This window comes from Nyctereutes procyonoides, unplaced genomic scaffold, assembly GCF_905146905.1.
Source record: "Nyctereutes procyonoides isolate TBG_1078 unplaced genomic scaffold, NYPRO_anot_genome, whole genome shotgun sequence".
Classification (NCBI taxonomy): Eukaryota; Metazoa; Chordata; class Mammalia; order Carnivora; family Canidae; genus Nyctereutes; species Nyctereutes procyonoides.
The window spans coordinates 15,750,392-15,776,172 of record NW_026575128.1 but is presented as its reverse complement, the minus strand read 5'-3'; the positions used below and the strand labels follow the sequence as shown (position 1 = coordinate 15,776,172).

At 53.6% G+C, this 25,781-nt stretch overlaps 1 protein-coding gene across 2 annotated transcripts in view; it reads left to right on the top strand.

Annotated features, from left to right (window-relative positions):
• Positions 1-25,781, top strand: part of RNF220 (ring finger protein 220) — a 228,638-nt gene that overhangs the window by 168,903 nt on the left and 33,954 nt on the right. For both annotated transcript variants that reach the window (XM_055341687.1, XM_055341685.1), the window contains exon 2: positions 24,234-24,366. In XM_055341687.1, coding sequence (XP_055197662.1) covers positions 24,234-24,366 — 133 coding nt within the window. The remainder of the gene's footprint in view (positions 1-24,233; positions 24,367-25,781) is intronic.

The window sequence follows — 25,781 nt, the reverse complement described above, 5'->3', positions numbered from 1 at the left end:
CTGCCTCCCCTCCCAGAATTAAATCAGGCACCCAGAAGACAGGGCCATGTGTTCTTCCTGAGGAGCCCCCTGGCTTCAGGCAGGCCCCTCCCCACCACTTCTCCTTTCTGGTTCACCCTGCCAAGCTGTGTGCTTCAGGTTGAACTCCATACCCTACAAGAACCTTACCTGACTCCCCTTCTTGATTTACATATCCCCACCTGCAGCCAAATCCCCACCCGCCTTCAAACTGGAGAGCAGCAGAGAGGGGAAGAGGACTCATCTGAATCCCAGGCGCTCCACTTCCCTGCTGTGTGACCCTGGGCAAGTCCCCAAGCTTCTCTGAGCCCCAAGTGCTTATCTGTGAAATAGAGATAAAGGAACATCCACCTCTTAAAAGTGGACTAATGCCAATCTTAATCTCACTTGTGCTTCCCGAGGATCCCAGGCGATGGGAAATTACTGTCTCTGTTATATATGTAGCAAAACAGGCTTGAGGGTGCCAAAGCCCTCATCCCTTATCCTATACGTCTCTGTCCCTCCCAATAGTTAAAATTTAACATATATTTACAAACAACATGTAGGCTGGGAACTGCAAAAAACGAGATGATTCTTTTATTTTTTTTAAGATTTGTTGATTTATTTATTTTAGAGAGAAAGAGAGAGAGAGTGAAGGGCAGAGGAAGAGAGAAAGAGTCCTGAAGCAGGATCCCCACTGAGTGCGGAGCCCAACATGGGGCTTTATCTAATGAGATCACAACCAGAGCCAAAATCAAGAGGCAGATGCTAAACCCACTGAGCCACCCAGCCGCCCAGGAACAATATGATTCTAAAACAAAGCCCCTGCATTCAGGGAGCTCCTACTCCGGAGGAGGTACAGTGCAGGCAGAGGGGGTGCACGCAATCAGCTGGGGTGAGTTGTGGCTGCATGGACAAGTGAGCAGGCTGTGGACTCTGGCACAGGTCAAGATGCAAAGTGCTGTAGGAGAAATGAGGGCAGTCGCTGGCCCAAGGCAAAGCCAGATATGAGGATGGAGGCCCGGGAGGGATGGACAGGGCACACTGGGACTGACATGTGCATGGCTCTGTGACCAGGGGGTGCTGGCTCATGGTATGGTCCTCAGACAATGTGCTTTCCATGGTAAGCCCTGAGTTGGGGCACGGGCACCCACAGGTGTAGTTATGACACCTTGGGGCATCCACTCAGCATGTTAGAGGGACCAGCGTCCCAGGTAACCCCACATGGTGCCCTCTGCACAGAGTCTTGGTAGGGAGCCGAATTCCTTCCTCTGTCGTGTTTGTTCCCACTCATTCCCTGGGATGTCCTCTGCTCTGCAGGAAGTGTGGCATTCCCTATCCTTCAAGGGCCTTCGTCCCAGAGGCACCTCTGCAGCCTTTAGGAGGAGCCCCCTTTTCTCCCTGAAGTCTCACCAGGCCTGCGTTAGGCCAGGTGCTACACTGACCTTAAATACCCATGCGTCTCTGCTTTCTCCAGTGCCCCCCCACCCTTTGCTCCTGGCAGGCCCAGGAGCATCCTTAGCACCTCCTCTGTTGGTCAGGTCCCAGTGCCCCCTCCTTCCCATGTGGAGGGGTGCTGCTGATACCACAGCTAGATAGGAAGGCTGGGGTGGGCCTGAGCTCACTTGACATAACTGCGCCAGGCCCTGTTGAGAAAACAGACCAGGAGAGTGTAATCACAATGTGACAGGTGAGGCTTGGAGGCTGCAGGGCACACGGTGGAGCCAAAAGATTCAAAATAGTAGTGCTTCCCGGACGGTTCACCGCGAAGCCGAGATCTGAGAGGCCTGCCATCCACGAGGAGGGAACAGCATATGTAAGGCCCACAGATGAGAGAAAGTGGCCCACTTGAGAAACCAAAAGAATCCGGTGTGGCCAGAACAGTGGGGTACACAGCAGGAAGTGGGGAAGAGACCAGGCTGGCCGGTAAACAGTGGTCGACCATGAACCAACCTTGCAAGTCCCAGCTCCATCATGCGCCGCTGGGGGACGTCAGGCATCTCACCTGACGCCTCTCACCTCCTCATCAGTAAAATGGGGATGATAATCCCAGCTACCTCCCCCGTGTGCAAGGATCCAGCTGCTGCAGGCTGGGCCAGTGGCTGGCTGATGGGAGTTACAGACATGGCCAAGATGCGTCCTCCTGCAAAGGACTCTTCTGGTTGCAAGCCTCAATGCCCTGTCTAAAGATTGAGGGGGGTCAATGGCATGGTCTGTAAGTCTCCCCACCTCTGAAATGCCAAGGCCTTGTTATTCCCTGGCTCACAACACATCCCTCGCTCCTGATGCCTACAGCACAGAGGCCCAGGGGACCGCCCCCCCGCCAGCCTATGTCACCCAGCCCCATTACTGCTCCATCCTCCTCTCTTGCAGCCATGTTCTCAAGCCTTGCTGGGCTGTCTCCCCGCCTTTGCCTTGGTTACTGCTCCACCCTTGCTTCTCCTGCCATCTCTCCTACAAGCCAGGCTTCCGGGGATCCCTCCTCCAGGAAGCCCTGTCCTCCTCGTCCCTCCCCCTTCGGCCCTGCAATGGGATCTTCTGTGCCCAGCCCTGGAGCCTGGGCTGCTTTTCTTTCCCAAGCACTGGCCCCCAAACTTTGAGAGTGTTCCAGGACTAAGTTTGAAACAGCTCATAATAAAATTGAAAAGAGAGTGAAAGGGACAGACAACCCAGTGAACAGAGGGAGAGGGAGCAGAGGGCAGGCTCTCTCTTGAGCAGACCCAGCCTGAGCTGTGGGACACTTCACCAAATTCCTCAGCCCCACGCCACAGTTAGAACCGAGAACTAGGACACAGGAGCCCAGGGCTGGTGACTTCCAGCAACAGGGTGCTGGTGGGGGCAGGGCGGAGAGCCCCAGGGCACAGCTGGTAACAGGCTGTGCCTGGCCAGGCCCCCAGCTCCCCCCCCCCTCACGCCCGCTCTGCACAGAACCTCTAGCCCAGCCCCCCCCCACAGCTGCCTTCCTCATGACACAAGCCTGTGTTGTCCTGATGACCACTGACCACTCTGCCTGGGGGAGGGCTTGGCCTGTGTGGAAGGAGGAGCCCTAGAGCCGGTGGCCAAGGGTGCCCCAAGGTTCCCAGGCTGTCAGCCTGGGCCCCCTGCACTCCTCAGCCTGCAGAGGCCCCTGGCACCCCCACTTCCAGGCAGGGCAGGGAGGCATGCTGACACCTAGCCGTGCGGATCTTTGTGCTTCAGGCTGTGCACGCTGATTCATTCCTCAGAGCAACCTGGGAGCCTAATATCATTACCCTCAGCCTCTAGGTGTGAGGAAGTGGAGACTCACGTAAAGTAAGGCCCTTGCCCAAAGGGTGCGTGGCTGGTAATGCTAAGATAGGTTTCAGGACCAGATCTCTGACTCCAAAACTCACGTTCCACGCACCAGGCTCCTTACTCCTACTGCCTACCTTTAGCCCACCCCTGGCCCAGAAGAGAATGCCAATGTGGAAACGAAAAAGACACAAGGTTGAGGAGAGGAAAATGTTTCTGGTGGGGGGATCGGGTCCAGAGCTGCATGGTTAAGGGTCATGGGAACCCAGCCGACAGCCACAGAACAGATCCAGGAGCAGGGCCTACCCAGTCTCCTGCCCCGACTCCCACCCCCCTTCAGTTCCCACACTCAACAAGGGGAAGCTAGGCCTTCTCAGATCCTCTGTTCCCTCCATGCCCTAGACACCCCCAGAGGGTCTAAGACCCTACCCTTCTCCCCACTCAGTCTCTGTTTCCTGATAGGGATTGCTTTGGCCGGATGTGTTTAATGAGGTTAGGACACAGCACCGGACCAAAGAAGCCAAAGTTTTCATTTTTTTTTTCAAAGTTTTCATTTTTGTAGTCTTTTTTTTTTTTTCAGTAGGCTCCATGTCCAACATGGGACTTGAACTCACCACCCTGAGATCAGCAGTCACATGCTGTACCCACTAAGCCAGCCAGACACCCCAAGAGATTCATTTTTAAGCTTACCGGCAGCAGACTTTGGACAAGTACTTTCACCTACTCCAATCTACAGAGACTTTCCCTACCTCAGGTGCTAAATATCCCGGGATATTAGTAATAACAACAGCAGCAATAATGATAGCAAACACTCGACATAAAGGGCTTAGATGTGCCAGGAACTACTCAAATGACTTGATGCGTAACCCTGTGAAGCAGCTACTTCTATTCTTCCCATTTTACAGATGAGAAAACTGAGGCACAGGGGAGTGAGGGAATTTTTCCAAGGTCTCCAAAAGGGTCTTTTCCCATAAATGGTTGATGAGAAGTGATTTGTAAAACTATAGAGTTACTTTGGTTTTTTTAAGATTTATTCATTTATGATAGAGAGAGAGAGAGGCAGAGACACAGGAGGAGGGAGAAGCAGGCCCATGCCAGGAGCCCAATGTGGGACTCGATCCTGGGACTCCAGGACCACGCCCTGGGCCAAAGGCAGACGCTAAATCGCTGAGCCACCCAGGGATCCCCTATAGAGTTACTTTGTAAACGTGGACATGTTCTAGAAACTAGTTTTCCTACGTAGAGCTACGTATAAATGGAGAATGGGAGTGCTTTTTTTTTGGGGGGGGGTGCTTTTTAAAGGCAGAAGTGTTTGACACAGGTGGAAGTATTTTTTGTTACCCAGCGCCTCACTGGGTGAGAGATGGTTCTTCTCTGATTTGAGTCACTCCCGCATCCCAGAGTTGGAGAGTGGGTCACAGTGGGTAGTCCACCAGGGCAAAACCAAATAATTCCTATTTAAAGTTGCATTCTTTCTTTAAAAATCACAAAATGGGGGGGGAACCCTGGGTGGCCCAGAGGTTTGGCACCTGCCTTCAGCCCAGGGCCTGATCCTGGAGTCCTGGGATCGAGTCCCACATCGGGCTCCCTGCATGGAGCCTGCTTTTCCCTCTTCCTGTGTCTCTGCCTCTCTCTCTCTCTCTCTCTCTCTCTCATAAATAAATAAATAAATAAATAAATAAATAAATAAATAAATAAATAAATAAATAAATAAATAAATCTTTAAAAAAAAATCACAAAATGTCCGACCTGTAATAATCAGCTTCTGTTGTTCCCGAGAGGACCAGATAGTAGACAGAGCTGGGAAAAGAGGAGGGCCCCTCAGAAAAACCTTGATTTAGACCAAAAAAAAAAAAAAAAAAAAGCCCTAGAGGGTGCTTTGCTTGCTTCACCCCCCCAGCACACACACACACACACCATATCCTCCTTTTTCACCTGCAATCAGGCTGGGCTAATGGATATACTTCCTCCCTGCCTTCTCCAACACCCCCCAAAAATGGAGCCTTTAGGATGGAGAACATAGACTAAGGACAAGATTTCTCACCTTCTCCAGCAGAAAGGAACCTTCCAGAAAATGCGTGGGAATGCCTACCCTCAACCAGGCTGCTAAATTGCTTTTTCCCTCTGCTTGGGGCAAACGCCTGAGCTCTGCTGCTAAGGCCAACCTGGACCAGCTTGATGAGGCAAATGTTCTCAGATCCTATTGCCCCACCGTCCTGGCTCAAACTGGTCTCGAGAAGAAAGTATGGCAGGGGGCCAGGAAGATTATCGGGGAGGCTCGGGGGGCATTCAGTCCTGGGACAGGCCTGAAGCAATGGATGGTACAATTGTTGGATTTAGATTAGAGGGGCATGAGAGCTGGGCTGAGGCTGGTGTCAGGATATAGCTCTGATGGTGGGAACTGGGGTTATTTTGGGAAATTGGGAGTAGATTCGGGTTTAGGTTTAAATTTAGGAGTTGAGCTAGGTCGTGAGGCTGGGCAGACTCAGAAGACTGGAGTTAGATTTTGCTTCAGAGCTTCCCTGTAGACTGCCTGCTTCATGCTGGTCTCCAAAAAGATGGAATCCCTACTAGGTACCCCATCCTCTGGTCTGGGAGCTTTGTCGAGGAAGTGGGAGTGAGGGTGAGGGTTGGCTCTGGAAGGGAGGACAGACAGGGTCCCCCAGCTAGGGAGCTGTCTCCCCTAGGACCTTGCTGCTCAGAGGGTGGTCACAGACCAGCAGCATCAGCTTTACCTGCGAACTCTTTAGAAATTCGAATAAAAAAACAGTAATTCAGGACTCCTGGGTGGCTCAGCGGTCCAGCGTCTGCCTTGGGCCCAGGGCGTGATCCTGGAGTCCTGGGATCGAGTCCCACGTCGGGCTCCCTGCAGGGAGCCTGCTTCTCCCTCTGCCTGTGTCTCTGCCTCTCTCTGTGTGTCTCATGAATGAATAAATAAAATCTTAAAAAAAAAAATCTTTGGGACCCACCTCAGAGCTACCAAATCCAAATCTACGTTTTAACGTGAACTTCCAAGAGTTCTGTTCACTTTAAGTTTGAGAAGCATCCGGGAAGCTTTTCTGGCAGAAAGGCGAGAGGCCAGGGCAGGAAGGCCAGAGGGCATGGAGCCCCTGGGCCTCCTCCAGGGCCCCCTGCCGGACACCCCCTCCCACTGCTGGAGCCATAGCGACACCTACTGGCCACGGGCACCTAGGCCACCCCCTCCAGGACATCTGGACCCTGCGGTCCCGCCCTGCCTGGCCTCTACCCTGAAGCTGGCATTCCTGAGATCTGGGCCTCTGGCTTCCCCAGCTAGGCTGGAGCAGGTGTAGGATGGACCCGGGCTTCAAATGGGTCAGGGCTGCATGCGGGCCAGGGCCCTGAGGCCTCCGTGTGAATAAGGCAGGGCAAGTACGCGGGTGCACAGGGCTCAGGACACACCCCGACACCTGGTGTGCTCTCCACACTCAGCGACACAGAGCACATGCGTGCCTTCTTCTCCAGGCCCTCAGCCAAACGGGCAGGGTTCCACTTCCTAGTCCAACCAGCCAAAGCTGCTGCCCATCAAGGAGGTGGGATTTGAACCCATGTCTGAACGACTCTTCCCGGAAGCAGTCTTTTAGGAACTACAATTGAAAAGCAACTCGGAGAAGGCAAACAGCTAGGATATTTCTGGTGTAGGGTGGTGGTCGCTGGAGACTGAATTCCCGTGACAGGATTCTAGGTCAAAAGGATAGACTGAGGCCAAAGGGCAGAGAAGTGAGAGGACAGGGAAGGAAGGCAACTCATTTCAAGGTAGGGCTCAGCTGACCCACCCCAGGGGACCTGACTGCTCCAGGAGGGCCCTTGGCCCAGAGGGCGCCCCCCCCCCCCGGGTTGGGGAGAGAGGAGCCTCCTCTGGGTACCAGTCACCCCCTCCCTCCCCGTCCTAGTCCCAGTTATTGTTGAACCCACACACCCCAGCCCAACCCTGGGCTGCTCTCAACTATGAGAAGGGGTTTGCTTGGGAACTAAATGATTGTGATTGCCCACCAGTGTCTGCCATTAGTGGTGATTAGTTAAAACATCAGAGTCTAAACAGTCAATTGGCTCTAATAATTAATACTATGGCTCAGCTGTGACTGTGAGCGCACGAGGAAAAAGAGAGGAGGAGACAGGATGGGCAGGGCAGCCTCAGCTCTGTAGCTACTACTTCTTGACCCACACGCCAGGTGCTGGGCCAGGGTGCATCTGGCTCCTAATTCTGTGTGCTCACAAGACATTTTAATAAATTACTTCCCTGGGTTCTCATCATCGCCCTGTTAGTCTCCGCTTTACAGGTAAGAAAAATGAGGCACTGAAGGGAAAAGCTAGTAAATGCTCAGTAAACGTCAGACGAGCGAATGGATAAATAAGTGAATGAAGTACCCAGCACTGACATTCAAACCCAGGCTAGCCTGACCCCAGAAACTCTGTGAAGGGGGGGAGGGGACGGTGCTAGAAACTGCAGAGACAAAGCAGAGAAAGAGAAAGTACACACCCAGCCCTCTGTCCCACATCCTCTGTCCCTATACACACTCCCTCCTCTCTCCAGCACCTAACACACCCTGTCTGGCTCTGCCTGCACACACGCACACATGCACACACACACACCCCTCTCCCTCGTACACAGATCTCCACCAGACACCTGTGCTCTCCGGTCCCCCCAAACGTGAGCTCTACTCCATACCCCTCTGCACACACAGTGTGTCCTCTCAATCGCAATCCTGTCTACACACCCACTGTCACACCAAGGGCTCCCAGGTGCTCCCTCACACCTGCCCTCCTCTCTCCTCCTGCCTCTCCTGTGAACCTCTCCCTCTTGCTCAGGGGTTCACACCTTTCTCTCTCCCCCAACTGCTTGCTTTCATCTCTCTCCTCACACTGCTCCCTTCCCCTCACACACACACACACACACACCCTCTGTCTAAGGGCCCTGTCTGTCCTCCCCAGTGCTGTGCTTCCAGCTCTTAGAAAACCACTTGGCCCGTAGGCAGCACTCATGGAGTGTTTGGGAAATGAAATCAGGGACCCCCTGCTCCCCACGCCCTACACCCCCCCAGCCCCGTGCACACATGTGTCACACACACACAGGTGTCTGCTTCAGGCCTTCACCTGGAACCGGCCCCTCCAGGAGCAGGCCCCAGAGGCCTCCCACGGGGCAGTCTGGGCCAGGCGCTCACCTGTCCACGGGGCTCCGTGTCTGGGGGGGCTCCCATGCGGACCCCCAGGTTATCCTGGTGCAGGCTCAGCCGAGCCGCTCCCCACCCCCTCCCAGGCCAGGGAGCAGGATGGCTGTGTGTGCATTGCTATTAATCACCCCTCCTGGTCCGCTAACGAGGCTAATGCGGTAAGTGACAATAGCCCATCTTGGTTCCTGATTTAGGGGCTCAGGACGGAAGCTGGGCTCCTGGGAGTGAAGACGTGAATTCTCCACGACACTAAACCTTCAAATAAATCTCCTCCAGTCAGAGAAGCCCAGGGCACTAAATCCCATGCGCCGGTAATTGAAACCCTTAGAGCTTTCTTGGGTAGGGAAATTGCTGAGAGAGGGAGCAGCCCAGGGGTTCTGGGTGGGGTGCTGGGCTAGCATAGAGACCCGCGGAGGGCTCGGAGATGGGGGAGGCTCCTGGAGACCCTCTGAGCACGTGAGTATCTGTCCGTCCTGTCAGTGTTTCTAGGCACAGGATTTGACTGGCCAGCTGCGTTCAGGGGACCACTGCCCACCTCCTTCCCACCAGGTCTGTGGACACTGATATTTTTTCTAGAACAGTTGGAGCTTCTGTGTTTCAAGGGCTCCTCCCTTTGAAAGTCATTGGGCCTTGTCCCTGTCACTGACCATGAAACCAGGCTTTATTTAAACAAAAGAAATTGACAGCATTCCCTCAACTGCCGACTTTCCCCTACTCCTACCTCTGTCACCCTCGCACCTCCACCTCCCACCCACCCCAGCTTTCACTGTCTTTTCAGCCATTCTCCTGCAGCCCCTTCAAGTTCTCCTCCCGCTGGCTTGGCCACTGAGTCCTTCAGCAGCCTAACTGCCACGCACTCTGCGCCAGGCCCTGTGTCAGGTCCTGAGCGGACCAGGCGAATCAGAGAAGCCCCCTGCCATCAAGGAGCTCAGAGTCCACCAGGGGAGACGGATGGACAAACAAACCATTGCAATGTTATATGCATGATGTGTGCGAGAAGAGGTAAAGACAAGTAAGACATAGCATGGGAGGGTAATACCAGGGAAGGCTGCGAAGAGGAAGGATTGTCTGGGTGCGGTCTTCAGGAATAAATAAGGAGTTATGGGTTGCCCATAGGGAGATGGATGTCGTGGGCACCGTTGGCGGTAAGGACACCATGTGAAGAGCTGGGGCTTGTCCACACAGCATTGCCGGAGAGGCTACAGGCTGGAGAGACGCTCGTGGGATAAGGAGTCCGGAATTTATGCTGTGGGCTTTGGGAGCTGAAGAAGGGTCTTAAGTGGCTGAACGATAGGATCCAATTTGTGTTTTAGGAGGCTCCTGCTGGCTGTAGAGATAGAAATGGATTAGAGGGGACAGAGATGTGTTAGGAGATGACAGGAAAGACTGGAGATGATGCCTGAACCAAATCAATGGAGAAAAGATGGTGCCAGGGGCTGCTTAGGATGTAAAGACAAGTACGATGTAGACTTACTGGATGGAGGGGCCAGAGTAAAGAGTAAGACTCCAAGATGCAGGGAATCTGGGGCGGGGCGGGGGGTAAGTGTCTCATGCAAATAGAAAAAGCAGGTGGAAGGCAGGTCCAGAGAAGGTAAATCCTATTTCAGGTGCACTGGGCTTGAAGAGCCTGTGGGTCATCCGAGCAGAGGATCCTGCGTGGTGACAGGCATGGGACAGGACTGGAGGTAGGGATGGGGGGGGTGCAGAGAGAGGAGTGGGCGAAGACAAGGTGATAGCTGGCATCCCAGGGAGTGGGGTGGAAGGGTTAAGAGCACGGGTTCTGGCCTTGCCCCGCTGAGGCTGGAGGTCCAGCACCACCGCTTACAGGGTGACCATGAGCAGGTTATGGAGCTTCTTGCCCGTTCCCTCAGTTACGAAGTAGTGAAGTGCTTGGTACAGGGGAAGGATTTGATCGATGTTATTCTCTTTCCTTCCTCCTCATCTGTACAACTTGTACCTACCCATCACGTCTCACCCTGCGTCTCGTCCTCAGGGAGGCCTTGCTGGCTTCCTCTGAGCAGGGCAAAACTGCATTTCCAGGTCCCCATTAGCACTGTTCACCTCTCTTTGGCATGACTACAGTTGTTTGTATAATTTTATTGTGTGTTTCCTCCTACTTTGTAAGCTCCATTAGGACGTAGATTTGGTTGTATCCTTAGACTTCGGTGCAGTGCCTAGCACATGGAAGACCCTCAATAAATATTTATTGAATTAACAAATAAAGGATTATCACTGGGGTATCCATTATATCTGGCGAATAATGATCATCAAGGATCCGCCTGATAGAGTGTGGGGCAGTGGGGATGCAGATCGCAGGGAGTTAAGAAGTGCTAAGAGAGGGCCACCAGGGTGGCTCAGTGGTTGAGCGTCTGCATTGGGCTCAGGTTGTGATCCTAGGGTCCTGGATCGAGCCCTGCATGGAGCCTGCTTCTCCCTCTGCCTGTGTCTCTGCCTCTCTCTTGTGTCTCTCATGAATAAATAAAATCTTAAAAAAAAAAAAAGAACTAAGAGAAAGGAGTATGGACAGCAAGCAAGGCTCCTTGGAGCATCTTAGGTGAGATGGGAAGAAGAGGGCCTTGGTCACAAGGTGCCATACAGAAGGGAGAGAGGAGTTGTTGATATTGTTGCAGTGGAGGTGACTCCAAGCATGTAGATGCTGATGGATGGAGGTGTGAGGAGGGAAGGGGGGGCACAGGAGAGAGGGCACCCACATCAGCTTTCCCTGCAGACATAGGCAGGAGTGAGATTCTAAACCCAGGAGAAGGGATCCTGGCTAGAACAGGGAGACGGATGCCTCTTCCACTGAAACTGGAAGAGGAAAAGAGGTGAGTGTGGATCTGGAAGTTGAGGGAACTCCTCCCTAAGGACTTCAGATTTCTGAGCAAAGTGGGAAGCAAGGCCACCTAGTAAGAGAGCCGGGGGCAGGAGATGGGGCGAGGGCCCCAGATAGTAAAATATTATTGGATTGTCTCTGTGGGAAAAGGGAGACAGAGCTGACCAAGGGCATGTGAAGGGATTGCTTAGGAGTGCCGAGATTGGAAACTGTGAATTTTTATTGGCACATATCTTCGCGGTTTTGTGATTTTCCCCAGCTGCGTTTAGCCGCCTGTGTGTCTGAGACAAAAAGGAGAACAGTTGGATTGTGGAGGCAGAGGATGCAAGAGGGAGTTGAGGTGATGGGCCCTAGGACTCGGGCTACAGTCCACGAGTGAGTGGTGTCTCGGGAGGTGGGAGGAGAGGGGGGGAAGCAAGTGTGATGGGCGCAAGGCCCTAGGAAGGTGGGCGGAGAGGGAGTTGTAGCCACAGAGCAATTGGGGCTGTTGAGCAGGTCCTCCAGGAGGAAGTGAGTACAGGGGAAAGAACGACCTTCAAGGAGGGGAGGTCAGTGGTGAGGCTTGGGGTGGACAAGTGGGAGCAGGCCCAAGGATGCGGGGCACAGGGCGGTGCTTGACCTCAGAGCCCACAGCGCAGAGAGGCCGAGGGCCGGCCTGGCAGAGAGCACCCACCAGCCACTGACCCCACCTCCCAGGGCCTGAGCGACCTGGACTTGGGAGAAGAGACCCCCTGCACCTGGACGACTCCAGGGAGTGGTGTCTCCAGGGGAGGGGCCCATTTCAGGGAAAAGGGATGAGAAAAAGTGAAGGAAGCATCTCTGGATGGAGGAAGGAGAGCTTCTGGCAGGGCACCGAGCCCTGGAGATGTCCAGAGACCCCGGAGCCACCTCCCCTCTCCTCCCCCAGAATCGCTTCTCTGACCTCCGCCCTCCAGCCCGCCTCCCCCAGCTTGCCAGGGCTCCTGCCGCACCTTCCCCTCCCTGGCCCACCTCTGCGTGCCCCATCCCCAGGTGCCCCCACCTGCTCCCCAGCCCCTCCCCCTGCCCTGCCCCACCCCAGCCGGCCTGAGCGAGCAGGAACCCCTGCACCTTCATTTCTCAGGTCACTGCTTGGCTAATGGGCTATTAATTTGCTCAATCGTCCCCTGTGAGGCAAACTCAATTTCTGCCAGCCAGTCGTCCCTCCCTGTCGACAGCGTGATTGATTGGAGGAACAGCTGTCACCGCCCGGCCAGCCGCCAGCTCCCTGCCTCCCTTCCTGAGAGTCCCCACCACCCCTCCTCGGGCCGCTGCCCCACGCCCGCAGAGGCAGCGCACCCCTGCCACCTGCCCGAGGATCTGTCGCCAGCAATGAAAAATGACAGAAATATTTAAGGACAAATAAGGTTTCCCAACGCAATTGAAAATGATTACAGGCAGCTACAGATGGGGCCAATCTGATGCGCAGCAGCAAATCAAATCGAATTTCCTTATCGGCGTATTATTTTAGGCGTTATCTGGCACGTTGATGCAGTTATCAATTCAATTTCAGCCGCCGGTCCGCTGTTTACTGTCTCGCCTTTGCTGGGAAAAGGTAAACACGCTCAGCCCAGCAAATTAATTTCTGGCTGAAGCCAGAGGCTGCAAAGGACTGCTCCGCGGGCCCCACGGCCCCCACCTGCGCCCCGGGCCAGTGGGCCAGGCCGGGGGACCCCAGAGGTGGAGTTGCCCGAAGCCTGCCGCCCGCCCCTCGGCCTGGCCCAGCCCAGCAGGAGTCAGGGCTCCTAGGAGACTGGGGTGACCGCTGCGGGCTCCGCGGCTGCTGCCAGGGAGAGGTGAAGGTCTCCCATTAATTCCCAGCTAAAAATGACAAATTCATCTTGGACGACAATTAAATGAAGTCAGTAATTGATGCTAATTGATCTCCAGATGCGAGGGCTCCCCTCAGCCTTAGCAGCACGTGCCTGTCTTGCTCGCTCTCCCCACCCCAGCCTCCTCCTCCTCCTCCTCCTCCTCCTCCCCCTCCCCCTCCTCCCTCCCCTCCCCCTCCCCCTCCCCCTCCTCCCCTCCCCTACATCTCTCTGCTCCAGTCTCTCTCTCTCTCTCTCTCTGTCCTTGCCCACCGGCCAGTCTGGGCTCAGGGGTTCCAGGCTCCCGACCCCGCAGGTCTGTGGGGCACAGCTGGCCGGGGCTGGGCTAGCAGGCAGTGCCTGAGGCTGAGGAGCTGGCCCGCTGCCCATCCAGCCCGCAGGCCCCTATAACCAGTGCCCCAAGTCCCACCCATCAGCCCAGAATGCAGGTAAAGTGCCCTCCTCCGCAGTTCAGGATTTATTGCCCACAGCTGCAGAGGTTCCCCACTTCATTTTTATAAGCCCATAGTCAGAGCCAGCGGGGGGTAAAGCACACTTGGATTTACTTTACTTTAAACAGTACAGTCCTAGCACTTGGGCTCCATGGCAAGGAAGGCGCTGGGGGAGAGTGAAGTGGGTGGGCAGGCCGGGAAGAGCGTCCAGGTATACTCCCGTCTACACTCTCAGATGTAGAACCTACATTCTGGCGAGGTTCTCTAGACGTGCTCGTGTGAGCCCCTACCTGTGTGTGCCAGTGCCCTCACGTGAACGTGTGTCCAGACATTTGAGAGGATCTGTGTGCGTGTCCACATGTGGAGATTTTCCTGACTTGGGCCCTTTCCTACCGTCAGTAATGGTGGAACCCTGGGAGGCTACATCTGCCGCCACCCACCACTGGCCTGGCCCAGCACAGAGCACTGTTTGGAAGTTATTAGCTAAGGGAGGAGGGGAGCTGAACTGCAGCTCCAGAGAGGAGAGAGGCTGCAGTTGTGTTTGGGACAGCCAAGGTCAGGGCTATGAAATACCTGTGACCCCCGAAGCCCCATCAGTCCCTAAACAGGTTGGCTGGTGCCCTTGGTGGAGCAAAGGCTGATGGTGGCAACAACTGGGGTTCCATGCCCCAGACCCAGTGAGCTCGATCGTATGTTGGCCTAGAACCCTTGGCTCCAGTTCGAGCCCAAGTCTGAGCCTAAACCTGTCCACAGCTGACCTCCGCCTGGCTGTCCTGCATATGTTGGCCACTGGCCACCCGGGAGACCTGCCCGGCTCAATCCAGGCCCCCTCTACTGCTGGGGTAGGGTATAAATTGCACCCATCACAGTGGGTGTCAGGGCACCAGCCAGGCTCTTGTTTCCTAAGGACCTGGAGGTGGTTGGAGGCCGTGTGGGGTGGGCAGTGCCAATCTGAGCTAATGGTATGCAGGCAGAAATGTGTCACCCTGTGTATTCTATGTATAAACGCCACATGTAAGGAACCTGGTGCTGTGTGAGGGGGTCTCTGCCGTCTCATGGGAGGATGGGGAGCAAATGAAGGAACAAGCATAGACAGTAGGATAGATGAGCAGAGCAGGTGCTGGGTAAGGGTCAGGGTGGAGGCAGGAAGTCAAGAAAATTGCCACAATGTCTCCCAGCAAATGCCTGCGTCCTTTGGGGAGTTGAGCAAGGTCAGTGGTCATTTATTCAGTCGTTCCCTCGAAGAATATGTATTGATTTCTACTATTACTATTACTCTTCTCTTACTTCAGGCTGTGTCTTCTGCTAGATGCTGGAGCTATAGCAGTAAACAAGTTAATCCTTGCCCTCAAGAAATGTATAGTCTAAAGAGGGTGACCGACACAGAATAGGCAATTGTAACACTGTGTCACTGGAGGTGGCACAAGAGGCTGTGGGGACACAGAAAAGGCACCTCGTACAGTCTGTGGGAGTCAGGGAAGGCTCCCTGGAAGAAGGACTTGTGAGTCCTTTAGAGTAAGAGTTAGCAGGCTTGTGCAGATGGCCCCGGCCATATCCTTTTTGGTTGTTTGGCAAGCCCAAAGCAGAGACGGATAGGCCTATCTGGTCCAAGTGACTTGGGAACTGCTCAAAATGTCACCCTCCCCCGAGCACCAGCCACTGCCCTGGGGTCTGGGCAGGAGGGTACATGGTTGTTTTCAGGGCATCCTTGGGTACTGGCAGATAAATACGGGCCATCGCTAGATGCACATCTCTCCTCTGGCTGCCCCACCCCCACCCCCTCGACCAGGGATGCCTATTAATCCTGACAAATGATGACTTACGAACATGTAATGCAAACTGATTCATCATACATTCAAATCCGCCGCCCCGCCCCAGCGGGAGGCCCCAGCCAGACAAGTGTATTACACGGATAATGTATTTGACGTATTAATAAAACCAGCCGCATTGCTCTGGCGCGGGGACTGGGGAATGCCAATATACGATGACAGATCACATATTGATGAAATCCAGATGTTTGGAATCATAGTCTTGGGGCCTTGTTCATATTGACTGAAGGTAAAAAATGCCATCTGTCAGCATGTTAACCCTTCCTGCCCCACACTCACCAGAGGCACCAATCATGGTTTTCTGGAGGGAAGAGAAGGAGAAAGGGGACGAGCGAGAGGGGGCAGGATGAGTAATTAGGTGGTCTGGACGGCGATGGACGGATGAAGTGGTGTAGACGGTTGTGGATACAGTGGGTGGAGGGGACACCTTCATGCCTTATGTTCTTGACCTCTCAGCAGCACGTGACCCTATCAGTGACACTCCCTACCCCTTGAAACTTAGTCCTTCTTGGCTTTGATGACATTGCACCTGTTTTCATCCTCCTCTTGACTGTTCTTTCTTAGCCTTTGATGACTTGAACTTCCTCCACCTGTTGGAATTATTCAGGGCTCTGTTCCAGCCTCTTTTTACTGTATCCTTGCTCCCTAGGTGATCTTACCTACTCACAACTTCAGTAAATGGTTTGTTCATTCAATAGGTATTTACTGGCTGTTTACCATATGCCAGACATTGTGCCAGGCACAGAGAATGCCTTGGTGAACCTCGGCTCTTACCTACGTGTCAATGTCTCCAGCTCTGGAACTCTGGCTCTGGCTCCCGTAGAGTGCCTAGAAAGCATTTTCACATGGATGTCTTAACAGCTCCTCCAACTAAGCACATCGTCCAAACCTGAACTCATTTTCTTCCTCACCAAGCCTGCTGCTCTTCCTCCTGTTGCTCAAACCAGAAACCCTGGAGTCATCCTTGGCTCCTTTAGTCCTTTATCCCTACGTCCAACCCGTCCACCTTCTGTTCACCTCCATCATCATCACCAGCAGCAGCAGCATCTCCCTCCAGCAAGGCACCAGCCCGTCTCGCCTGAGTTAGTGAGAGCACCTTCTAAACGGCCTTCCTGCATTCTCTACTTTGCCCCTTCAGACCATTCTCTGCAGTTAGGACGATCCTTTTTATTATTTTATTTTATTTTTTAAGATTTTATTTATTTATTCATGAGGGACACCGAGAGAGGCAGAGACACAGGCAGAGGGAGAAGCAGGCTCCCTGTGGGGAGCCCAATGCGGTACTCCATCCCAGGACCCCAGGATCAAGACCTGAGCCGAAGGCAGAGGTTCATCCACTGAGCCTCCCGGGTGCCCCTAGAATGATCTTTTTTAAATGCAAGTCTGATATGTCTCTCTCTTCTGCTTAAAACTCTCCTGTAGGTTAAAAAAAATAATGATAATTTAAACATAATTAAAAAGTCCTCCAGGATCTGGCCTCTCTCTCTCATTATATCTCAACACTCTGGCCTTCACTCACTCTGCTACAGTCACCCTGGACATTTTTCAGTTCTTCAGTTGGGCTTTCTCCCCTTCTCTACCTTCAAACATGCTGTGTGTGCCTAGAGCAATCATCACCTGACTGGTTCCCACTCATCCTTCACACCTTTGCTTGAATGTCATTTCCTTCACCTCCCAGGCCAACGGATATACTCCCACAGTTCCACATACTTTCCTTTTTCTAAAACATCTCCAGAGATGTTTGTATCATGTCCCTATCTGTAGTTGGTTCCTAAGCTCCTTGAGGACAGAAGAGTGTACCTGTTTTGTTTATTTTTGCGTGGCATCCCTACGATAGCAGACCCATTGTCAATATCCAGTTGACATTGGTTGAATGTCAACTAGGACGCAACTACTGAATTATTGCCTAGGTGAGTGGATAGGTGGATAAGTAGCTGGGTATTGCGCAGTGGTTAGGAGCACTAGCTTTGGAGTCAGACAGGCCTGAATTTAAATCCTGCTCTGGACCTTCTAACTGTCGCTTCATTGTTCCAAACCCCATTTTCCTCATCAGCATGATCGCAGGAATAGTATCTGTATCACAGGACTGTTGTAAAGATGAAATGAGATAAAATATACACATTAAGCCTACAGCCTGGCATACAGTAACACCCAATGGTTATTAATACACAGACAGTGGATAAATGGTTAGATGGACGGACAGATGGATATATTGGCATACAAACCAATCAAGAGATATATGGGGATAGATGGAAGAAGGACCTCCATGGAGGCCGGAAGGGCCAGGGCCAGGGTGCGTACTGAATGATACACAGTCTTACCTACGTGTCAATGTCTCGAGTTCTATAATTTGCAGGGAAGGAGGCCAGATCCAGGGCAAGGACAGGCTGGTGTCAGAAGGGGACAGATACAAGCACAAACAACTGTGATGATGATCACAAAAACAGATGATGACTCATCACTTTGTGCAGAGCCCTGGTTTAACTGAATCCTCACAAAATGGGAGTTAGATATCATTATACCTGTGTCACACAAAGAGTGTGTGACACACACTTAAGCTCAGAAGTGTTAAGTGATTTGTCCAAGGTCTCAGGGCCAGTAAGAGACAACTCTGTTGAATTCTGCTTAAAGGTTCCTCTGTGTCTTGGTCACCAGGAAATGGAAGCCCTTCTATGCAGGGGGGAGTTCAGGGAAGGGAAAGGTGGAACACACGCGTGTGTACACACAAACACACATGTACACACATACCTTCTCTTAAAGGGGCCAGCTTCCATCGCCATGTGTCATTAGTGGTACCCTCGCCCTCGTGTTAACCCTCCTGCTTCTTTCTTAAATCAGACACCGGGTGGTCAAGCCCTGCCTCTTGTGGTCTGTAGAGAAAAGATCATGAAGATGGGACTTGCTGCTTGAACAGAGAGGCAAGAATGGAACCTGTGGGCAACAGAACTAGGACACAACCAAACAGGCCAAGCCACAGAAGCAATCCCATGACAGGGTGTTGCAGGGTGGGTTGTGGGTTAGTGACCTAGGAAGGGAGGGCTTTTCCTCTGAATGAGCCCCCATCCTCCAGCGTGTGCACGGGCTTCACCAGGGAAGATGGCAGAGGAGGAGCAGCTCCGTGGGCCCTCGAGTGGCCTGCTCCCAGTGGTCAGCACTTCCCAACAGACGGGGGCAGCAGAGGGCTGATGTGGGACGCCAGGTGCCTGAGGCCCAAGACCTGAGGGTGGGACTGCTGGGAGCCTGCCCCCCCCCACACACACACCCCAAAGAAGAGGGCTACTTGGCTTGACCCCTGTGCTCTCCTCAGCATGCCTCTTGGGCCTTGAGGCCTCTCAGCCCCCAGTTGGCCACTTCTTGGCAGAGCCTCACCAGCTGGGTGGGGACCTTGTGAGGTCACACAGCTCGGGGGAGCTTGACCCTATAATCCCCTTCCTTTGAGCTGGTGGCACCCTAGGGAGGGCTAAGGACCGGGTGGGGTCCTCTGAGCCAGCCTTCCTCCTGCTTGGGGTACCCAGTCCTCCTCCTCGGGGTACCTGGTCCTCTTGCTCGGGGTACCCAATGCTCCTCCTCCTCGGGGTACCCAGTGCTCCTCCTGGCGGTGCCCGGTTCTCCTCGGGGTACCCAGTGCTCCTCCTTGGGATACCTGGTCCTCCTCCTCAGGGTGTCCGGTGCTCCTCCTGGGGGTGCCCGGTGCTCCTGCTCGGGGTACCCGGTGCTCCTCCTTGGGGGTACCCAGTGCTCCTCCTTGGGATGCCCAGTGCTCCTCCTGGGGGGTGCCCGGTGCTCCTCCTGAGGGTACCTGGTGCTCCTCCTGGGGTGCCCGGTGCTCCTCCTGGGGTGCCCGGTGCTCCTCCTGGGGTGCCTGGTGCTCCTGCTCGGGTACCTGCGGCGGGCGGGCGAGAGCGAGCGGGGGCGGCGCGGTAATGAATGTGGACGGGAGGCAGAATGAGCGATCCATCTTTGCGTGGGAGGCGGGGGCTGCGGGCGTCCCCCCCACACACTCACACACTCAATCAGGCGCTGTCAGACCTCGGGCCGCCTGGCATTTTGGTGAAGAATCTCTCAGCTAAAAATTGTTGTCAGTCCCATTTCCTCGTTATCAGTGCGAGGGCCGAGGCAGCGCCCGGGGATTAGCAGGAGCGGCGCGCCCGCACCGCCAGCCGCGCCGATAACACTGGGCCTCCCGCCTCACCTCCCCCATTCATCATCTTTAGCACTGACAGCCCGTCCCAGTCCCTGTCCCCGGTCCCTCGTGCTTCTCACGTCCCCAGCTAGGCTGCTCGGCCTGCCTCCTGACCTCCCCGTGGAGCCTGGCCTTGAAGAGGGGCCCGATGGAGCCGAGGCCCAGTGACCCAGGCCCACCTGTGGCCCAGGGCCTGGCTGCTGGGGTGCCGGGAGGGGGCAGGGGCGGAATGAAGGATGTTCCAGAAGGAGATGCTTTCTGACAGTCTGCCTGGGCGGCCTACCTGTGAGGCTGGCGTTGGCGTTGGAGAATCCTCCTACGTGGATGGGCAGCTGAACTAGGGCTTCCCAGAGGCCTCTCCAGCCTGAGGAGGACTCTCAGGTTCTGGGACCTGTGGAAGAGAAGGGCCAGGATGCCCACTCCCAGGCCTAAGGAGAGACAGGGGTTGAGGACTTGGTTCCCACCCCCGCAAGACCACAGCCCCCTCCTCTTGGCCATTCCCAGCGGTTTTATGGCCCATTTTATGGCCACTGTAATGGCCCAGGTCAAAAGCTTCAGGGAGCTGTATTCTGGGAATTATGCAAACGAGGAGCAGGCCCAGGGCCAGAGTATGGATTTTGTCATTAAACCTGGGCAGGCCATGTCGTTAGTGCAGTAAAACCCACGTCATGACCACAGGTCTCAATATAAAATTATAGAGAACACAGCGGGGGAGGGGAAGCAGGGGGCCCATGGCCAGGCTGACACCTGCCACTCTAACCCCTGAGAAAATGGGGGTGGGATGGAGGGCATAGGCTCAGGGTTCCTCTGCTGATCCCTGTCAATGCTATTCCTAAAGCTGGGGCCAGGAAGAGTACCCATTGTCCCGATAGGGAAACTGAGGCCAAGCTCAGAAAAGTGGATCTCTGTGGCACCAAAGCAGATGAACTGAGAACAAGTGTATGGGAATGCTGATTTGGGGTCCCAGCCTTGGATGAAAGACCCTGGGCTCTAGGAATCCCTAAGAACCAGAGTTGGGGTCCCAGCCTAAAAGGGCACAAACCCTGATATTTCCACCTCAGCTCAGCCCCTGTGCCCTGGATCCTCCTCTTTCTCAGGTCTCCTCCCTTACCATTTCCCTCAGTGATGCCCCAAGCCCTGCCTCAATGATCTGTTTCAACAGCCCTGTCAATTCTCCCTTATGCACCCTCATGCCTTCCATCAGGCCCTGCCTCCCCCCCACCCCAGGCCCCACCAACCATCCTCTGGCCTCCACCCTGGAGCCCCCATTCGAACCTCCCTCAGCCCTGGCTGCACTGAATGAAACCGTGGACCTTACTTTGGCTTTCCCATTACTTTGTGACCTCCTTCAGGCCAAGAATGTGTTTAATTCTCTCTGAATTCCAATTTCTCCCAGAATAATACCTGAAGCTAAATAATTGTTTAAAAAATGTTTGCTGAGTGGATAAATAAATGAAGGATTGAGATCATGAGCTGGGTACAGGAGTCACTATCCAATTTGGAGCCTCGGTTTCCCCATCTCTAAAACAAAGGTAGTGGCCTGCAGGATGTCTAGGGTCTCACTCACCTTGGAGAGTCCCTGGCTAAATGAAGTTTGAGGCGGAGCTGAGACTAGAATCTTCATCTCCCATCTTCCAGACCAGGCCACATCTGCTTCTTTTACTCATAGCTGCCTTCCAGCTGTCCTCTGAGCATCTGAGGCATAGCCACCAAAGCACATGATCAGTGGGGCCCCTTCCTCTCTCAGAGAGCTGACCACACAGACTCGAGCTACACCTATCCCACCCTGCACACACAAAGCTTCCACGGTGGGCATCCCAGCTCTGTGAAGATCATCTGGCTTCTAGGACGATCTGCTCTTTGTTCCTACCCCCCTCCCTTCCTCTTTTCTTCTCCTTCGCTGCATTACTGCACATCTAGTCAACGCCGGGTCTGTTTTCAATTGTATATAAAGTTGGATAAGAAATGGCCCCTGCCTACAAGAAACTCACAACTCATTCGTCTGCTCCTGTTCTCTGCCTGAAACACATCTGAAGTGCAACTTAAATTTCATTTCTTTGGTTAAGACTTCCTTTTTTTCACTCCTCAAAATGTACACCCAGAATAAACTACTCCCTCCTCTGAGTGCTCAGATGACTCAGTCTGGGCATCCAGGAGAGCTGTGACCAACGTCAGCCTTGTGTCAAGGGGAAGTGGGTTCTTGTGCTTAGCCTGAACTGGGAGCTCCCTCAGACATGGAGTTGCCAGAGTTAGCAAATAAAAATATAAGACCGGGGATCCCTGGGTGGCTCAGCGGTTTGGCACCTTCCTTTGGCCCAGGGCATGTTCCTGGAGTACTGGGGTCGAGTCCTGCGTCGGGCTTCCGGCATGGAGCCTGCTTCTCCCTCTGCCTGTGCCTCTGCCTCTTTCTCTCTCTCTCTCTCTCTCTCTCTCTCTCTCTCTCTATGTCTATCATGAATAAATAAATAAATAAATAAATCTTTTTAAAAAATTTAAATAAATAAATAAATAAATAAAATATAAGACCTCCAGGTCAATTTGACTTTTAGAAAAACAATGATAACTTTTAGCATAAGTACATACCATGCAATAATATTTGGGACATACTTATACTGAAAAAGTATTTGTTGTTTACCTGAAATTCAAATGTAACCGAGTAACTTTACTTTTTGATTGTATTTATTTATTTGAGAGAAAGCACAGAGGGAGAGGGAGAAGCAGATTCCCTCCTGAGCAGAGAGCCCAACATAGGGCTCGATTCCAGGACTCTGAGATCATGACCCAAGCCGAAGGCAGATGCTGAACCAACTGAGCCACCCAGGTGCCGCATAACATATTTAATCTGGGCATCTTATATTTAATCTGGCAACCCAACCCAACCACCTCCGTCATTACTGGCAGGGCCTTTATCTCTCTGAAAGCTAATTGTGACCCTCCCTGGGCAAAAGTGGGAAGAAGTAGCAGGGAGGAAAAGTTTGGCTAAAGCTAAAGAAGTCTTTCTACAGTCAACGTTTACATGGATAGGCAAGGATGTTTCTAAACGAATAGGCCTCTTCAGCCCCACGCCTTAAGCAGAGGGCAGAGGAGCAGTGGGTAGAGAGAGTAACAAAGGAGAGGGTTTAGGGTCCCCCAAGAGGTATGCAACCTTCAGCCTCCTTTCTAGAATAGTATGCTCTGGATACCATCAGCGACAGAGACAGTGACAGAGTTGGGACAGAGTTTAGGTTCCCAGCTGGCCCCCAAGCCAGCACAATACCCACTTGTATTCCCATACAATTTGAAGGGTATTTTAGAGGGGGAACCCAAAATCTGTTAGGCTTACAAGAGGCCAATGAGGTTATCCATGTGAGAGGTAGTGAGACCCAAACGGGAAGAGTATAGATTCCAGGAATACTGAGGAAGCAGAACAGACAGGACCTGGTAGTTAAATGAACATGGGAGCGACAGTAGGCAAGGGCAAGGGCTTCAGGGGAGGCAAAGTTTCCAGGCTTGGGTGACTGGGTGAGTGCTGGTGTCATTTACTAAGACGGGTGGTGCTACAGGGGGAGCAGTTTTGTAAGGGGTGAAGAAACTGAAGGGGGATCCCTGGGTGGCTCAGCGGTTTAGCGCCTGCCTTTGGCCCAGGGCATGATCCTGGAGTCCCCAGATTGAGTCCCGCGTCGGGCTCCCGGAATGGAGCCTGCTTCTCCCTCTGCCTGTGTCTTCTGCCTCTCTCTCTCTCTCTCTCTCTCTCTCATGAATAAATAAATAAATCTTAGAAAGAAGAAAGAAAGAAAGAAAGAAAGAAAGAAAGAAAGAAAGAAAGAAAGAAAGAAAGAAAGAAAGAAAGAAACTGAAGAACTTGTTTTTGGCTCATCGCGTTTCAGATTCTTGGGGGACATGCAGGCACTGATGTCCATTAGGCACTTGGTCCAGGGGCCGAGAGAATCAGGGAGGGATCTGGGGCAGAGACACAGATTCTGGAGTCTACAGGGCACAGATGGGAGTTAGGGCCACAGAAGGAAGATCGTCCTGCATGCAGAATAGGGAAAGAAGGGGCTCTGAGCAGAGTACTGGGAAAGTGAGGAACTGCTCGGGAACACTACCCCCAAAAGTCACATGGGTCCTTTTTGCTCCTCCCCACTCTACTGTGAGGGCCTCGAGGGCAGGAACTAGATCCGATTGTATTCTGTGGTCCCACAGTTCTGCACCGGGGCTGATTCAGAGGAGACCCCAGACAACGTTTGTTGAATGACTGCAGGAATGAATCCCCTTTCTCCCTCTTTTCTTCCTTCTCCATATTTGGAGAATATGAAAGCCAGTGAAGAAAGGAGAGACAGAGAGGGCACTGGATATTCTGGGTGATGGTATGATTAAACCAAGACCTTCACTAACCTGTATGAAATGAAGCGATCCAAGTTGGATTGCACGGAGCATTCACTGTGTCCCGATAGATTTCCCAGAGGAGCAGACAGCTGAGGAGGTGGGATTTGGGGCCCCGAGCCACAAAGTAGAGTGAATGGTCAGGGTCTCCAAGACCCTCGGGCTCAACCCTCCTCTAGTCCAGGAAGCCCTGGGACGCAGCAGGCTTGGATTGCAGGATCAGGACGCTGGGTTTCCATCCACAGACTAGCCCAGCTTATCTGTCTGTCTCTTCTTCTTCCCTCCCCAGGTAAGAAAAAGGCAGCAGCATTGTTTGACAGCCAGGCCCCTATTTGCCCCATCTGCCAGGTCCTGCTAAGGCCCAGTGAGTTGCAGGAGCATATGGAGCAAGAACTGGAACAGCTGGCCCAGCTGCCTGCCAGGTAAGCCACCCGCCGGGGGAGCCTGCCTGCCAGAGGATTCCGCTCAGGGTTCTAGACACCAGGCCCCAGGAACGGCCGCCTGGCCCACTCCCCAGACTCTAGGTAGAAGGCAAGGCCCCCCTGTTACTCTCCTCTACTCTCCTTTCAGTCCTCGGATCCTCCAGCTGAATGGCGATGCTTTTCCCTTCTTGCTGTATTTTCGGAGATTGGGAAGAGAGTGGTCCCCTCTTCAGGCCTCAGCCTCAAAAGGGCACAAGATGAGCTGGAAAGGGATGAGCCACTGCCCCACGGGCCTTGCACGGCCGTGCTAAGCCTCAGGGTAGGGTAGCAGAAGCAGGGCCGGGCCTGGAAGCCTGACCAGAGAAGTGCGGCCTCGTGCTGCCATCCAGGGGAGTAAGCCCTACCTTCTCTGTGAATCTCAGGGTCTGAAAGGTGACGACGATCAAGGATGTGCTCAGGCGTGTCCCCTAACCCCCTGCTCTCCCCTACCTCCTTCCTCCCTGCCTGAAGGACCAGGTGAAGCCTCTCAGAGGGTCTTATAGAGGAGCCAGGTTATCAAAGGAACAGAGCAAGGGTGTGACAAATTTCCCCCAAATCTTAGTGATTTAAAGCAGGCATTTCACTGTACTCGTGGAATCTGTGGGTTCAGGAATTCAGACAGGCTTGTGTCTGCTCTGGGATCCTGGGGCCCCAGCTAGGAATACTCAATGGCTGGGAACCAGGGTCATCTGGAGCCCTCTTCACTCACTTTGATGACTGATTCTGGCTGTCCGCTGGGACCTCAGCTGTGGCTGTGACCGAAGCACCTACACTTGGTTTCTCCAGGAGGCCTGAGCTCTCTCCTAGCCGGGCAGCCTCCGGGTGGTTGCACGTTCTCTACATGACAGCTTAGGGCACTAAAGCAAACGGTCCAGCCGACCAGATGGATTCTGGATCACCTTTTACAAAAGTCTAGCCTCAAAAGTCACTTAAAGCCACTTCTGCTGTTCTCTATTGGTCGAGGCAGTATCAGTCCAGCCGGACTGAAGGGAAGCAGACACACACCCTACCTCTTGATGGGAGGGTGGCAAGGTCGTATGATAGGAGAACATGTGGGATAGGAGACATGGTTGCAGCCACATCTGGGACATTTGTCTGCCAGAGGGGGACAGCCTGCACCATCACTCCCAGCTCCACCCCATCCCTTGTTCAATCCAAGTCATCAGACTTGACTGATCTTCCTTCTATCCTCTCACCTAATCCCCCTTGCAGGGTGCGGAGACCCGAAGGTGAACCAGAACTGGTCCCACCCCAGAAGCTCCCTGCATGGGAGTAAGGGGGGGTACAGCCACAGAAACTGTGAGGGGTAGAGGCTGCTCTACGGGAAGAACTATGGGGCGTGGAGAAAGCACCAACCCTAGCACAGAGCAGAGGAG